This window comes from Osmia bicornis, chromosome 2, assembly GCF_907164935.1.
Source record: "Osmia bicornis bicornis chromosome 2, iOsmBic2.1, whole genome shotgun sequence".
Lineage (NCBI taxonomy): Eukaryota > Metazoa > Arthropoda > Insecta > Hymenoptera > Megachilidae > Osmia > Osmia bicornis.
Genome location: NC_060217.1, coordinates 7,458,739 through 7,475,406, shown reverse-complemented (window position 1 = coordinate 7,475,406; position 16,668 = coordinate 7,458,739). Strand labels below are relative to the sequence as shown.

Genomic DNA, 16,668 nt, shown 5'->3' with positions numbered 1-16,668 from the left:
ATTTATTTTTCCTTTCATTTTATTATAAAAACCCCTTAATATTTATTACAATCTTTACATTTTCTCATACACTGTATCATACTCTATTTCAATTTACATTACAATTTTATAAGGCTTGGAATAATTATCAATGGTAAAATGACATATATTTTCATAGAACTTTATTAAAATGATATAATATTTACAGTACATTACAAAGCATATAAAATTGACACTTACATCTTAATTATCAATTGTTACAATATATCTATTTACACACGTATACATTTGCCGAATTTTATGGTCAAAATAAATAAAAAATGTATCAATATAATTATTTTACAAACACATTCTTAATAACTTAAGTCAATCCTAACATAAAGAAATGTAAGTAAAAGTCATAGCCATGATAGTAGGTGCCTTTACTGATGATAACAAAATTTTTGTAACTATAAAATAATACCGTGAATTATGGTGCTATAATAATGTTAATGTTATACAAGAAGTATGTAAATATAATACACTCTCATTATAAAAATGAGCCTGTGTATTATAAAATACATAGATAAAAATATTATGTTTAAATATGTGTAAAAATTGTGCCATCTCAATATATAAAATGTGTGCTGATGAGTAATAATAACTTTTATGTTAATAAAGTGCCTGCTCCTTCTATGAGAACATGTTTAATTTCCCTGCACTTTGTCATTTCTAATAAAAATATACAGCATACACAGTAGCCACACAGAATATAGTGTCCTGCAAAAATGTTATTTTTCTATATGTATCTAATAGAATATATTTACAACCAAAATTAAAATTTATCTCAATTTTTTTGTTATACACAAGAATGGTCAATTAACTGAATCTAAAAACACAATCTAGTTACACTGACCAATATATAAATTAATTTCAAAAGTGCTTCATGTTAATGCAATAAATCAGAAATTAAAATTAATTGTATTATTCTTACATTTGCAAAGCTATCATACGCATATGTATCAGCTTCTGCATCCCAAATACATCTGGTACCCATTTTTACCCCAGCACCGTGTTGCTCACCCAAAACCACATTTACAATATATTTGTAACGCTTGAAACTTAATTCTAAAAGGACACAAATCATTATTGTTTTTTATTCTGACTAGTTTCAAGAGAAAAACCAGTTACAAGAAACTTCACCTTTAATTTTTTCTCTAATTATATCTGCTATGTCCTTAGTCCATTGCACAGCATCTTCAGCATCATAAATCTTAGCAGAAAGCTGATCAAATAATACATTATGTATAACTTCTTTAGCACTTAAAGGTTTAAACCTGCATTGAAAGAATTTGCTACTTTTATATCACAATAATAAAAAAAATCTTCATACTTATCTCATAATGATAGAGAATCATCATTAAACTAAACTAATAAAATATTTAGTATATCAGTCTTAAAATGATGGATTTAATTAGTATATAAAAAATGATAGAAGAATGAAAGACAAGTATAGTCACTAATAAAGTTTGTATGTATCCAGAACATTTTGTTGACACACTTAAAAAATGATAACTTAAGAAAATAAAACTAATTCAAAATACTTCTCGTGCAGTTGTGGACGTATTTGATAAATTTGAGAAGTCACATCATCTCCGTCTTCGAGAACCTCCACATTCACCTGTGTTTTCTCTTCTTCTTTTTCTTCTTCTCTATCTTCTTCCTTCTCTGCTGCCGTTTCACTTTCCGGAGGAGTAGAATCTTTGCTTGGAATATTTTCTTCCTCCATTGAACTTAATTTTATGCAATTTTCTCTAATTGTAAGAAAGCCAAATATGATCAGGTTATACCAGCTTTACATCAAAATCAATTCCAAACAATAAATGTGCTATCGGTTTCTAGGCGACGATATGGCGCGACCAGTGACTACAGGTAGTAGAAGATTGGATATGCCTTTGTTCTCAAAGGGTCGTGAATTTTGTAATGGAGTAATTAAAGAAACTTAAACTTAAACTTTGTGCCTTGAAAACGAACATCATCTGCTTTAACCTAGGCAATGCAATGTAAAAAAAGTAATGCAAATAATTGACAAAAAGTTCGTTGGGCAAAAGAGGGGCTAAAAAGCCCTTACAAAGCGCCATTCTGGGAAGAAATACCCCGGATAAACGCAGTATAAAAATCAGAAATACTTCGTACTGCAACAGTCTAACGTACTTTGATGGTAATAACAGATTGCTTCGATATTAAAAACTACACCCCATTACTCATTGTCGGTCAGTGTTTCGAGCTCAGCCTTGCCATATTACAGGTTGATACAGCCCTTCTCTCAACACTAGATATGACGGCTTCACCACCAAAAGTGGGCCCCTGGCGTCGGGAGTTGGGCTCCAGACGCCTTTACACGCGGCTCATATCCTCTTTGATAAGCGTAGAAAACGAACGAACTGCGCCCTACAGAATAAATGAGGAACTAAATTTCTAGTCTGTTTTACCCTATGTGCGAAAGGTGATGTAGTATAGCATGCCGTTAGTTGGATGCAATAACTGAGGTGGCGCTGGAATTAGTTTTTCTATCAAACATGGTCTGTTTTACCGATGCGGAATTCGGAGTTCAGCCTCGACGCTTGCATCACCTTAATTCTAGGCGGTCTTCTCAAAATATAAGTTTCTCAAATAATTATTCCAATAATTTTTCAGTTTTTATAACGAGTAAGCACACATCCGTCGCCAATATCCTTGCAGTTGACGCGACGTAAAGCACCCAAAAGAAGAAGAAGAGTACCGTGGAAGTATTAAAACACAGAAATGATTTCTCTAAGAATAAGTATATTTCATCTTTTGTTAGGGTATAGAGTAGATCTATATATGTATGTAGATCTTTTATTTATAAATCATTCGTTTTTTTCTTTCAATAATTCTCACCAGATATTATATCAACAAAATTTGAACGCAATTGATGCATTCCTTATATTTAATCGCGACATAATCTTCCATTCAAACTGTATTGTAATATGTTATAATTGTTTGTGACACAAAAATCCATCTAATGCGTTATAAAACGCACAACCGTTCGTGACGATATCGTAATTCGTGAACAATAATAATCGTACGTATTTAACATTTGAATCTTGACACGATATGTATACGTTATTACTATCATCGTAATTCTCGCATGAACTGTATTAGCGTTCTTAGGTTTAAGAAAACGAAAAATACAAACGTTATCGATATCACTGAACGCAAAACAATTGCGAGCTTTGAACAGTTTCGTTTCAAACCGTTTGAAGTACAAAGTATTCCTATTTAACCTTCGCTTTTAAGCCCTAACAAGGTTTACAACAACATACTACGAAATTTTCATCGTCAATTATGCGATACTGGTAGTTCTTATAAATGGTGATGTCCAATTCACGCATTTGGCTAACGTGGTCGTAGATTTTCTTGATCACTGGTGGGAAACCCGGGATATTAGCCGCGGCGGCTATTTCATCGTAATATGCCCACTGCCTCCCCATTAGTTTGTTGATATGTCTAAGCTGTGGAAATAAAGATATTTATTTATATATAAAAATAAAAATGTTGCTGTTAGGTTGGTTGTAATGCATACCGGAATACCCTGGTCGAGGAGAGCCTTCTTTTCCGCTTCGTATTCCCGGCGCATCTGCTCGGAAGAAGGTAACTGAACGCGACCCTCTAGAATACCCAAAATATATTGAGCCTGCAGATGAAACATAGGGAAGGGAATAACAATTCCTGGCAGGCCCATTACAAATAAATTCGGGTAATCGGTGTGTATCAGATGCTTGTAAACCGGCTCGACGTGATTGTTATCCGTACGTATCTCCACTTTAGATGACATAAAGGGATACGTGAATTCGTAGCCTGAAAATAGATTTCATAGCAGTTTTAGTGTCACTGTTCAATTGGTTTCGAAGGTCAGGGTCCTACCGAGGGACAAACTCTATTTTTTAATTGTCAGTAGGAAGATCCAAAAATTTAATGAAATAAAATAAAATAAAATGAAATTCCTGTGGGATGGAATTTTACCCATGGATAATCTTTAGAAATTAATATTTCTCTCTTTGCAAATTACGATTAAGCTAGAGATTTTTGGACTTCGCTAATAGTATCTTAACATATTATTCAAAAAAAAAAAAAAAAAAATTGAAATGTCAAATATTAATAATGATCCAAAAATATACAACGAGGATGTGTATAATAATATTAGATAGGAAATTTTATCAAAGATTTAACATGCATTATTATTTATTTCAGGCCTGAAGAGAATTCGACAGGGCCCTGACAAAGTTCGTTTACTTATGTATGATTAATTTTGGGATACCTCAATCACTTATATGTACGAAGGAGATCAAGTCTTTTTACCGGTGCAATATATGAAGCTGTCTACTTCGGCCGTGGAACCATCACGGAAGACGAATATGTTTCCTTGGATCGATTGGATTCCTACCCTTTGTTCCACGTTTTTCGACATTCGCGAGTCCACAGGATCTGGTAAATTGTGGCTTAAATATACCTGCGTCGTCAAATAATTATCATTTTCAAAAGATCGTTAAAAATTAAATTTCTGTTGTTTCGCCATTTCGTGGACGTTTTGTGTACCTTGTCTGCATATTGCGAGACCTCGAGGGCGATGTCAATACCAGACCAAGATGCACCGAGGATGCAAACATTCTTTTTAGCATATACATCCGGTAACCTGTACTGATGACTATGTATAGAATCTCCAGGGAAACTTTCAATACCTGGAATGAGTGGAATATGGCCTACAGTGTAATGACCATTACACAAGACCACAGCGTCGAACGTTTTAGTCGTTTCTACTTTGCTTTCCAGATCCTGGTACGTGACCATCCAGATTACCTGGTCGTTCGGCAAGGTTTCTGGCTCCACGTGTTTCACCAGTGTGTTTAACTGGAAATTGATATCAATTTAAAATAACAATATGTTCATACGGAATTTTATAATGGTATTTAAGTTTTTGTTTATAATTGGTACATATCTATTATTTCTTAGGGAAATTAGCCTAACTTTTCTGATTATGCGATTCACTTTTACCTTTATATGTGGATACAAGTTAAAATGTTTGGCATAATCCCCTAGGTATTCCCGAATCACACTGTGGTGAACAAATGACGATCCTTCGTCGTATTTCAGTGGAAAATCAGGTATTTGCATTATTTCTCGAGGGAGATTTGTTCTGCAATGTGATTAAATAACTAATTAAATGCTAAACATCAAAACCTGCGAAAATTGTATTACATACTTCTTAGTACAGCCTAAGTATTAAGCTCGTTAAATACAGTTCTAACATTTATCAATTTTTTTTTCAATAAAATGGTATATGTATAATGTATACACCTAGAGTTATTCAAGCTTATTTGATGATGCAGTGATTACGAAATGCAATAAGAGTATCGCAGATAGCATTAATAACATTAATTCATTTATAATTTACGTTATCGAACTTGATATGCTTAATAAGTAATAAGTAGTATATGCATAAAATTTAAAGAATAACGATGCTTTCCTTAATCTTTAGCAATTTCTGGTTCTGTAATTCCTATCTTATCAGGAATAACTACGATCATATACGTCATACAAATAGAAAAATATTATCTTATTAAACTGAAAACTTCTTACTTTTTGAACCAAAAAATTGTATCTCGTAAATTCTCATTTAATTTCCTTTTTTACTTTGAGAACTTACAGTGATATTACATGAAACCCCTTTACTTCCGGTACCGATAATTCTATCACATAATTCTTTATTTAACACGATAGCTTTAAAAACCGATTACACAGCAGGCAAAATCATTAATTGCCTTGAGATTTCCTACGTTCATTAGCCATGCCTTAAGATGGCCTTCTATTTCTGAATCACTATGATTTCTTTTTATAGTATTACATTAAGGTCAATCTTAACAATGAATTGCCTTTTTCAATCAATGCGTTAATAAACATTTGCAAAAAAGCATTGAAAAATATCGATTGATCGTGTCACGGAGCACATGGATCATCGTAAAAGTGCTTTTCTACATTTCATAATTCTTACTATCATACAAATATTATTGTGCGTACATCTTATGAAATATTCGGCAATGAAAATCAGACTATATCCTTGCGCAAAATAATCGACTTCCTATTTGTCACACGATTGAACGATTTATTGGCCAAGCATCGAACTCGTTCGGTTTCCGGAGACTCTTAACAAACCGATTCGTTTCGTTACTATGTCAAGGAGTGTATCATCGTGTCAGTAGAGTTTATCGCAACCGACTAGACCGACTAGAACTGAACTATCGTCATCACTATATGAATGACTCGAAAACAAAACGATCATCGGACGTTCTATATTTCATCGGGCCCAAATAATAATTCCAATTGTGAAAGGTGTTTACTGAACTAGGAAATTATTTTGCAATCGTCTTAAAAACAAAGTACAAACGCGTGTTTTAAACACTTGTGGCTACGTTTAGCTGAAAAAATGTGCATTTTTCACGCTATGTTTATAGTACAATCTGTTTTGAAGCAGCACGCAGGTAGAAATTTAAATACTCGAATAAAGTTAGCGATAAAATTCAAAAATCGTTACTAATGAAGTTCAATTAATCAATTTTCAAACGAAACGCCTTGCGCTTTAAAATCAAAGGAATTTTAGGCTTCTAAAATTGAGGAAGATTTAAATCATTGCTAAATGAAATAAAACTAAATTGCACTTTGGAAAAAAAATAATAAAGATTCTACAAGACTGCAGTGCACAAGGAAATTTTGAATAACATTTAATTTACAATTTTAATTTTAAGACATCTAATGTCTTCGTAGAGTTAATGTTATTATGTCTAATTATCGTACAAAAATGCTTTCATTCACTAGACGATGTTTACAAAGTAAAAGTATATCATGAGAATTATTATACTTTAGTTAAGATACGTGTATTCTTTCTTTCTTTAGTTGGTACAGCGAAAATTTGTTCCTTGAATAATTATCGGATGATATGGAGCGTGCTATTCATCAACGGCGGCAGTATGTCTGTTCATTGCAGTAATATCAAGGATGTCAGTGTCTACGTAGAAAGACATCTGAATCACTATGCAATTTAATAAGCATGACAATTAGATAATAAAATTCGCGATGTTTAACCCTTGAACAGCGGAGCCTGAATCAATCGTGATCTAAACTCACGAGATATACACAAGGGTATTAACCGAAAATTAAATGTATAATTTTGAAACGAAAGGGTTCCATAATATATTGGAAAAATAATTTTTCAAGAAACAGTGTAAAATTTAGAAAATGAAAATAATATAAAATACAAAATTAAATTAAAATCGTGGCTTTCTCCATGGTCCGCCGTCGGAGGGTAACGAAATGTAAAAGAAAAAAGAAACGAAGAAAGAGAAATAATTTCACTCCAACCTCAAGTTCTTGTACATGCTACTATGAACTGGCAATCCATGTTTGTCGACATCGGTTTCGTCCGTGTAGACCCACGTTCCACCAATTTGATCGGTTTGCTCGAATAATGTAAGACTGTACGTGTCCAGCTTGATTGCTGTATGGCGAGCTACCACTAATCCAGCCACACCACCACCGATTATGGCAATTCTGGTTTTACTGCTTGGCATATTGTCGACAGGCAACTCCTTCAAATCTATGGAAATTGAAGTTAATGAAGTAGTTGAACATTTTTTCGATGCCATAGCAGAACCATGTAACTTGCAATAACCATGTAAACGAATGTTTAAATTACTGGTTTGCGTAAGTGTTCCAGGTGAACCAGGTGAAGTCGAGTTACTGAAATTCTTGATATATAGGGCGATTCTAAACGTGTTATTAGAAATATCATTTTGACTAAAAAGTATTATATTTTTTATATTTACGCTGTTATAAAAATTATGTAACTTCTAAAGGTGAAAAATGAATGATATTTACATTATTTTATTGAGAAACCAAAATTAAATTAAACTAAACATAAAACCTCTGAACCTTATAAATTTATACGTTTTAAACGTTCATTAAATTTGTTCATATAATCATCTTCCGTAAAAAATTAACTATTGAAAACATTAATCCTTTGTTGCATGATTTTATAATTTTAGGAAAATAACAATAAACAAATTTTTCAATTTTAAAAATTTATTTTAAAAAAATTGTGTAATACTATTTTGTAATATTACATGAAAGTAAAACAAAGAATGATAATTGTAAAATATAAGAAATGTTTAGATAAATCCGTTAATAATGTAATGTGTAATTCATTTATGTTTGATAAAATATAAAAATTTAATAACATATTATTTTATATAGCGTATTTACAACACTGTGCAACGAGAGGTTAAAGACATTTCATTTCTTCCAGATAACGCACAAAAATAATAAATTGTGACTGTACATTGATTAGTAATTAATATCTATTTTTTCTTGATCACTGAGCACATGTGCATCACAATCAATAATCACTTTTTTTTGAGATTAGAAGTTAAAGGAATTCGTAAAATACCACGTTTACGTTCGAAGATTTTTAAGATCAAAGTACAACGCTTAATGAACGTACAAAACAATAAAACTATGTAGGTACATTAACGAGAAAATGATTTAAACATTTTATAACATAATCTTTAGGGCATTATTACATATTTTAATTTTAATCCAACCTTTGAATCATGGTATATATAAATTGCCGACCAAAATATGGGATCATCTTACTTAAAATTACATCTTATGGCATAAGACTCTCAAAATAATTTCGGTGTATAAAGATAATTTTCCACCAACATTGCTATTGCATATATTCCCTATTTTATTAATATAATCAAATGTAAAACGCTAATCTCCTTAATTTACTAATTAATACATTAAAAACTTCTAAAATTTGAAAAATGATGGTTAAAAATTGGCAAACAAAATTTTTTATTTTTTCTAAGAACTAAATATTATCAATTAGAAAAAAGAAGCAATCATATTTCCAAAAAATTTTTATTTGAACATTTATTGATATAAGTATAGTTTCACACTTTTGACCGGAAGTGTACGACCATACTACTCAAAGAATAAAAGACAGGTTACAGTAATGTCGTTTTGTATACGATTACTTTTAAATGAATTTAAATCATTGATCAAGAAGGAAACATCTATTTGATAGCAAAAATGATTAAAGCTATGTTACAAACTCTAAATGAAACATACAGTAAAACAATATTGCATATAAGAAATAACTAGGATTATCAAAAATGAATTAAAAGTTACTCTAGAGAGTCATTAGAGTTTGACGTGGACTCCTTTCAAGGAGTTGGAAAAATAATAATGACACGTTAGGCTACCACCCCTTGACACGAACTCCCTCGAAATTTCGTCCACGAATGAGATACTTACATTTCGTGTAACGTTCAGAAGAGAAAATATAAATCAAAACACTGGAAACTCGTTGATTGTCTAATTAGGTATTCTTCCTCCGTTGAATAATTTAAATGGCTGTTGATAAGCAGCAAACGAACAACAAACTGATCTTGATACTCTTTACGGAGAAAATTCTCGTTTCGTTGAATAATTAAAATTGCTCGTCGATAAGGTGTTAGCGAGTAACAATAGAGCACAAGTCAAGCGTGGCGTAGATAAATATACGAGGAGAGACGTCAGTGAGCACGATGCACCAAGAAGAAAACTAATCCCGTACCGCTGGCTCGGTCAGAAGCTGAATGAAGACTGTCCATCCGAAAGCAAAGCAGTTTGTTGCAACAGCCAACTTCCCCTCCGAAGATCACTCACACGTCTTACGTAAACGCGAGAAACATTTCTTTCTAGAAACATGCTTACTAAATTACCATCATTAATTACCTATAAACCTATCGATCTTCAAAGGTCTTTATCGTGAAAGTTATAATAGACGGGCATAATAGTCATTAACCATTTATACTCCGTGCATTCGTGAAACTTTGAGCCAACAGGTATTTACATGTTATAGAAGTCTCTTGATAACTTTCCTCTCGCTAACTTTCCGCAAAAGCCTATTGCCCTCCACACCTACTTCAGAGAACATTTTTCACGCATGTCATTCGTTTGAGCATTCATGAGTACATATTGAATTAATTAATTCCTCTTTATTCATTAGTTAATTATTGAACAGCGGAGCCCGGGTGAGTCGTGACCCAAACTTACAAAACATATTCAAGGATATTAATCTAAAGGTAAATGTATGATTTTTAAATGGAAAAAAAACGTTTCATTAAAAGAATAATTTAATTTAATATGGAAGAATAATTTAAGAATTAAGTGGCTCTCTTCATGGTCCGCCGTCTAAGGGTTGATTATTACAAGTAACTAAAGCTGAAAGAAAATTGTACGTTGCGACAGAACAAAATTACATCTTGTGTTGAATTTCTTTTTTATACTGTGCAACTATCGCTACACAGTTCGGCGACCAATTACGATAATTGCATAACCGAGTAAAAGTGATCATTGATGTTACTTAACTTATGCAACTATCTTGCTTAGATAGGAATTTCAATTTTTAACATAAAAAGTTGTTTCCAAAACCTTTTCTATCCTTTGGTTTTTAGTTGCTATATTCAGTCAAAGAAAATAACGTAATTTACATAACGAAATGGTTAGCAAAAAACAATTACGTATGAAAGTTATGTAGCAAAAAATGAAAATTGTTATTTTTTAAATTTATTATTTATACTGTAATTATTAATTATAGCTTATACTATATATGTAATAATAAAGTAATATGTACGAATGATGTTATTTTAATATCTAATTATTATTAATTATTAATCAATTTTTTTTATGGGGTGAGAGAAACGGCATACTTATTTTTGCCAAGCAGATTTCACGGCTGTCGATGGGGTCTACAAAGTAAAGCCAAGTTGAGAGCGGTTTACTGAAAGATGGGTTACCGCACACTTTTGGCAACATAAAAAAAACAAATAGTTAAACTGGGTGAACTAAATTCCTTTTTTATTTTCTTTAATAGAAATCTAACATGATTTTAAAATACAAATTATCCCCATTTACATATAAGAAACATATGACCGCTCTTGGTTTTCTGCTCTACCGGAAAGTACCAAAGTTAGATAAATGAAATTTATAAGGGATATATAAACTTCTTGTGACTGCCTGTACATCATTCGCATTCGATAAACCGAATGCATATTTCTTGATAATAAACATCATTGAACGAGAATGGAATTATCAAAGCTAAGTCAACATACAAAACGTGAATTCTCTTTATCACGACTATTTCCGCGCTGCTGCAGATTCGCGGGCAGATTTCTCAGTGCTCGCGTGATTGTAATCGAAGAAGAGACACACAGTGTTCTTGGCGGCATTAACTCATTCACACACTTGTGAATATACTCGACAGTAATCGAAATTGATCAAAGGAAAATGTGATATGAAATAGTTTCATAAAACTTCCGCTAAAATTAATCAAATACAAAAGTGCTTTGAAATATCATGAGTAGTGTACCTTAAAATACTAAAATTGAATCGCGCATAATCGTCAAAGTGATTTTCCTTGACAATTTTCCAATTTATTTGACAAATAATGGAGCAGTTGAAGAACGAGAAAATGGAGAATAGTGAGTTGAATTTTAATGCTCGAAAAATTTAAATGCAAGATTAAACAACTTGAATTTCGTTCATTTTTTTCAAGAATCATCTAACTGGTGGTGCAATTGGAAAAATTAACACTATGGATTTCCACTTTTTATAAAATAACATAGTTTAAGACCATGCACGTTATTATTTTTATTATTATTTAGCATATTATTTTTTAGATTACGTGATAGATACAGATTCAACTTTTATTTATTTTAAAGCATACGAAGTCAAAAAAGATCTCATTGAGACCTCAGCTTTTAAAGATAATTCACCGAAATTTACAATAAACTTCTATTTTCAATTTTGATCAGGAATTAACAAAATTACAAATGAAGACGAAATTATAGTCTACTTTTCATTTTAAACATTTTGACATATGTATTGGATACCATATTTATTGTTCATCGCACGATACTGTGCTACGCACGAAAAGATAACGATCGTAAATCATCGATGGTTTCAGTGTATCAATTTTTAAATATTCACGGTAAAAACATTAATTTTAATTGATAGAAAACATCGATATATCCTTGCTATCCCTAGTTGTAACACGAGAATAGAAAGTTTGTATAATAAATCAAATCGTGTTTCTAAATTACACAATTATTACTAAACATTTTGACGTTAATCTCATACATATTTTATGTTAATGTTTATAACATGTCGTACATTATTGCAATATATCACTTGTATCAATGGGCAGATATTGTCTGACGATAATATTAAGCGCTGTTTGCGATTGTTGTTGTGATTCTATTACGTTGTAGTTTCAAGTGTCCAAACAATTAGTTGTATATACAAGTGCAGTCTGGAATTGCAAGTGTAAACATTTAATGTTGGGCATACACGACAAATTATTTGACGTACATTCGTCAAGTACATTAACACATCCGAAAGCGGATCAATTGGAACAATTAAAAATTTTTGAAAATTTTAAAGGTGTTGAAAACTTTGAACTTTCACAAACTTTCATATTTGTATAAATAAGAAATAATTAACGTAACAATATTATTTTATAATATAAAAAATATTAATACGATACAGTACATTTTAAACAACTATTTTGGAAGTCTTGAAATATCATCGATTATCGAAAACAAAAGATACGTAAGAACATTGAGATTTAAAACCTGAATTAATATTAGCCTTTTCAAGACATTTTTCGGAGGTAATACATTATTTGAAAAATGTAAAAATACAGATTTGTAAAAAAAAATTAGTTTTTTAGATAGTATTATTTAAGTAAATAACAGTAACGTGATCAATTTTTTGTGAATTATTTTGAAAAAAATAGTGCAATGTAGCGTTGCTACAGAACAGAAGGTTAAATCCTTTTTAAGACGATATAAGAAGTAACTGTGTTTCAGGAAGGGAATTGATAACATGCCGAGATGTACTCTGGTATCTGGTTTTCTTCGGCTTCGCCGCCAATTATATGATGAGGATCAACTTGAATTTGACGATAGTGGCGATGGTACTGCCGCGTCCAAAGACAACTATAATTGCACAATGCAATTCAGAATCCATCCAGCTATTACATAATAAAACGTACGACATTAACAGCACTTTTACAACACCTTCGACTATACCAATCCCATATAATGTTACGGTATGTACATTTTTAAAGATTCGATGAAAGCGAAACGCTCAGAACTGAATTTTCTCTTTAATTCAAATTTCAAATGTGTCTACCAATAATTATTAAATATTGTTCACAGTACGAAGATCGATTTGAATGGAACGAATATCAGCAAGGTTTAGCTTTAGGAGCTTACTACTGGTTGCACTGGTTATCACAACTTCCTGGCGGACTATTGGCCAGACGTTATGGGACCAAACTTGTTTATGGCTTAGGAAATTTTTTCACAGCTTTAATCGGATTTTTCATTCCATTCATAACGCATTATCATCTCTATGCTCTTGTCTTCCTACGAGTTCTTCAGGGTCTGGCTGCTGTAAGTCAACTAAGTTGCAAGCTTTCGTTTCGATTATTATTAATACAGTGGTCTCTCGTTATATTGCTCGTAAGCGATTTGACTTTCGCACAGATTTTCAAGCATGCTAGTGTTACTCTTCCATCAGTATAGCTTATGAAAATGATACAATCTTATCTCCTTGTTTGCCTCCAACTGAAAGTTGGGAAACTTGAAAAATTTTCCGTCCCTACCATCCCGTTCGCGGCGATATAACGAGAGTCTACTGTACATTCATAATGATTCTATTAAAATTATTCGAACAGGAAAGCAGTTATAAACTTTTTATATATATTGCATTGCAATTGTTATCTCCCATAGGGTGTAATTTGGCCTTCGATGCATAATATGACAGCGAAATGGATACCCCCAAATGAGAGAAGCCGATTCGTCAGTTCCTATTTGGGTAAGAGTTAATCACATCTTCAGGGAAAATATATTAAATAAATAATACAATTTTACTTACATGTATTTACATGTTTGTTTCTTAAGATTTGTAACTTTTCAGGTAGCTCTGTTGGTGCTGCTGTAACTTATCCACTTTGCGCTGCTGTTAGTAACACGTTCGGTTGGGCTGCAGCTTTTTATGTAACATCATTAGTTGGTGTGGTTTGGTAATGCCTTTTACACAGTATAATTTTTTGTACAATAATCCCTAGGTATTATGCAGAAATTTTAATAGAATGGACCATTTGCATACGTGCATCTTAATTTAGAAAATATATTATTTTTAGAAATTAGATTTCGTACGAAATCTACTAATTCCTAATTTGAATCTACAAGTTGTCATGTAACATTAAATAGCGAAAGTAGTTAAGGGATAAAAATGGTACCGATAAAACTAAACTGATTTTAAAGGTACGTTTTCTGGCTGTTCCTGGTGTACGATTCGCCCCAGCAACATCCCCGAATAAGTGACAAAGAAAAGAAATACATTTTGGATAATCTTGGGGATTCAGTCGACGAACAGGAGACCAGAATACCATGGAAATCCATACTGACATCGCGTCCTGTTTGGGTTACCATCGCTGCTAACTGGAGCAGTGGATGGGGTTTTCTTACTTTGATGACCCAAGCACCGTCCTACTTTAATTTTATTCATGGATGGAACATCAATGCGGTAAATGAAACATATTTTTATAGGAAACTTAGAAAATAATCGCTCTAAACACAAAATGAAAAATACATGGCAATTGATCCACTGTTTAAATCATTTTCAATGTTTATTTTCAATTTTATTTGATTTTTTATATTTGCAGGTTGGTATGATCTCTGGAGCTCCACATTTAATGAGAATGATCTTCTCATATTATTTTTCAATTATGAGCGATTGGCTGATACGTACCAAGAGGATGAGCTTGACGAACGTTAGGAAACTGGCCACTTTTGTGTCCACGGGTCTTCTAGGAGTCCTCATCTTGATGTTGGGTTTCAGTGGATGCCAACCAACATTCGCTATAATCTTTATGATGGCAGGGATTACTATAAACGGTGCAGTTTCCGCTTCCAGTTTCGCAAACTTCGTTGATCTGAGCCCGAATTATGCTAGTGTTCTGCTTGGTTTATGCGGATTGGTGGTGATATGGAGTGGTTTCATTTCACCTGCAGTCGTTGGCGTTTTGACAAACAATAACGTGAGTAACAAATACGATACTTTATTCAAACAAACGTATACTACAACTGATGGTTTAGGGTACGGGCGCAAAGCGCATTATGATGCTACTCGCGATTCTTGTTTTTTTAATTATTCAAGTGTATTAAGTTAATCATCGGTAAATCTTACGGTATTCAACGAGTATTTAATAACGAATCATTATTTTTCTTCACGATCTTGCTTATTTAATTTGCAATAAGACAGATAAAAGCGAAAATACGACTTCCGTGATTAATCATTATATATCCATAATCTTGACAAATTTATAAACTTCCGTATGCTTGTTCAAACATTACCGCATTATCTCTTATCAAACTTAATTAGTATACATTAAGTTTGCTGACATAAAGGTACTGTAAAATGGCACATATGACACATCAATTTGAAGCTAATTTACCTTATAGTTACGCGTGTATACAAATTAATTACTTTGTACTGTTTTTCAGCAAACTATATCCCAGTGGCGTTCAGTTTTTATCATAGCAGCGATAAATTCGTTTGCTGGAACTATTATATTCTTGTTATTTGGAACATCAAAGGAACAACGGTGGAACAAATACGGGAAAGTCGACGAAAAAATGGAACAAGAAATGCAGAAATTGACGAAAGCAACTGCTATAAAATGCGAGGAAGCAAATGAAAAAATGGACGCAAACGAAAAAGATAAAATGATTGAACAGAAATGAGGAAAGTGAAAGCAGAAATACAGTACATACTAATTAAAAGTGATAGAACATGTTGTATTAACGTTAAACCACCAAAGAATAATAAAATATCATCTAAGAATATAAAAATAAGTAATCAATGAAATTTATAAAATTTCAACCATTGAATTATGATTGCTGTCGCAATATTATACTGATAAAAATTGTCAAAAATTCATCATTTATGCAACATTCCAAGTATTTTACAAATTTACAGTGGTACTGCACGTTTAAAACATCAAGTATATTTGTTTCAAAGTGGTATTTTCGCTGTTCACAGCTCCAAGAACACAAAAATGAAAGTCATTAGCAAGGAAATTAAGGAAAATGTGTTCATTAAAATTCCATATTTATCAGCATTTTAATGAATTTTTCAAAGACTGAATTATATATCAATTAAAAAATGTTTAACGAAATACTTGATCCAGTGTGGAATACCTTAAATATTTTTAATAATATCAGGTATAATAAAAATGGTAGAAATATTTTATTTTAACAATATTTGGAACAAAGAAGTATTTATATTGTTACAATACCAGTGTACGTTGAGATCACTAATACAGGTAAGCAAAGTAGAAAATAAATGTGAAGAAATGATAAAAAATTATCAATTGATTAATTAATATTTCGTTAAATAAAAGATATTGTAAGATTTATATTAGTAATAAAGATTTTAATATAGACACGCTTCATTTTGCATACTAACAAATTAAACAATAAAACTTTACTAAAATTTTCCTAATTGAAATTTCGA

At 31.9% G+C, this 16,668-nt stretch overlaps 3 protein-coding genes across 4 annotated transcripts; 1 reads left to right on the top strand and 2 right to left on the bottom strand.

Annotated features, from left to right (window-relative positions):
• Positions 1-17: 17 nt before the first annotated feature.
• On the bottom strand, positions 18-2,384 carry LOC114876114 (dynein light chain Tctex-type protein 2B-like). 2 transcript variants are annotated; one of them, XM_029187199.2, is made up of 5 exons: positions 2,173-2,384; positions 1,563-2,007; positions 1,162-1,295; positions 953-1,086; positions 18-738 (listed from the first exon to the last, which is right to left on the bottom strand). In XM_029187199.2, the coding sequence occupies exons 2-5, from the start codon at positions 1,745-1,747 to the stop codon at positions 691-693; spliced, it is 501 nt and encodes a 166-aa protein (XP_029043032.1). In that variant the 5' UTR covers positions 1,748-2,007; positions 2,173-2,384; the 3' UTR covers positions 18-690. The 2 variants fall into 2 exon arrangements, with proteins under 2 accessions (XP_029043032.1, XP_029043033.1); XM_029187200.2 differs by having other exon boundaries at positions 1,563-1,772.
• Positions 2,385-2,764: 380 nt separating this feature from the next.
• Positions 2,765-9,667, bottom strand: LOC114876118 (flavin-containing monooxygenase FMO GS-OX-like 3). The gene is made up of 7 exons (XM_029187204.2): positions 9,352-9,667; positions 7,396-7,630; positions 5,035-5,176; positions 4,579-4,890; positions 4,342-4,492; positions 3,566-3,840; positions 2,765-3,494 (listed from the first exon to the last, which is right to left on the bottom strand). The coding sequence occupies exons 2-7, from the start codon at positions 7,602-7,604 to the stop codon at positions 3,282-3,284; spliced, it is 1,302 nt and encodes a 433-aa protein (XP_029043037.1). The 5' UTR covers positions 7,605-7,630; positions 9,352-9,667; the 3' UTR covers positions 2,765-3,281.
• Positions 9,668-11,189: 1,522 nt separating this feature from the next.
• LOC114876100 (sialin) lies at positions 11,190-16,597 on the top strand. The gene is made up of 8 exons (XM_029187179.2): positions 11,190-11,561; positions 12,951-13,192; positions 13,302-13,538; positions 13,878-13,962; positions 14,065-14,170; positions 14,415-14,676; positions 14,816-15,190; positions 15,657-16,597. Exons 1-8 carry the CDS (start codon positions 11,528-11,530, stop codon positions 15,894-15,896), a joined length of 1,581 nt encoding a protein of 526 aa, XP_029043012.1. The 5' UTR covers positions 11,190-11,527; the 3' UTR covers positions 15,897-16,597.
• The last annotated feature ends 71 nt before the right edge of the window (positions 16,598-16,668 follow it).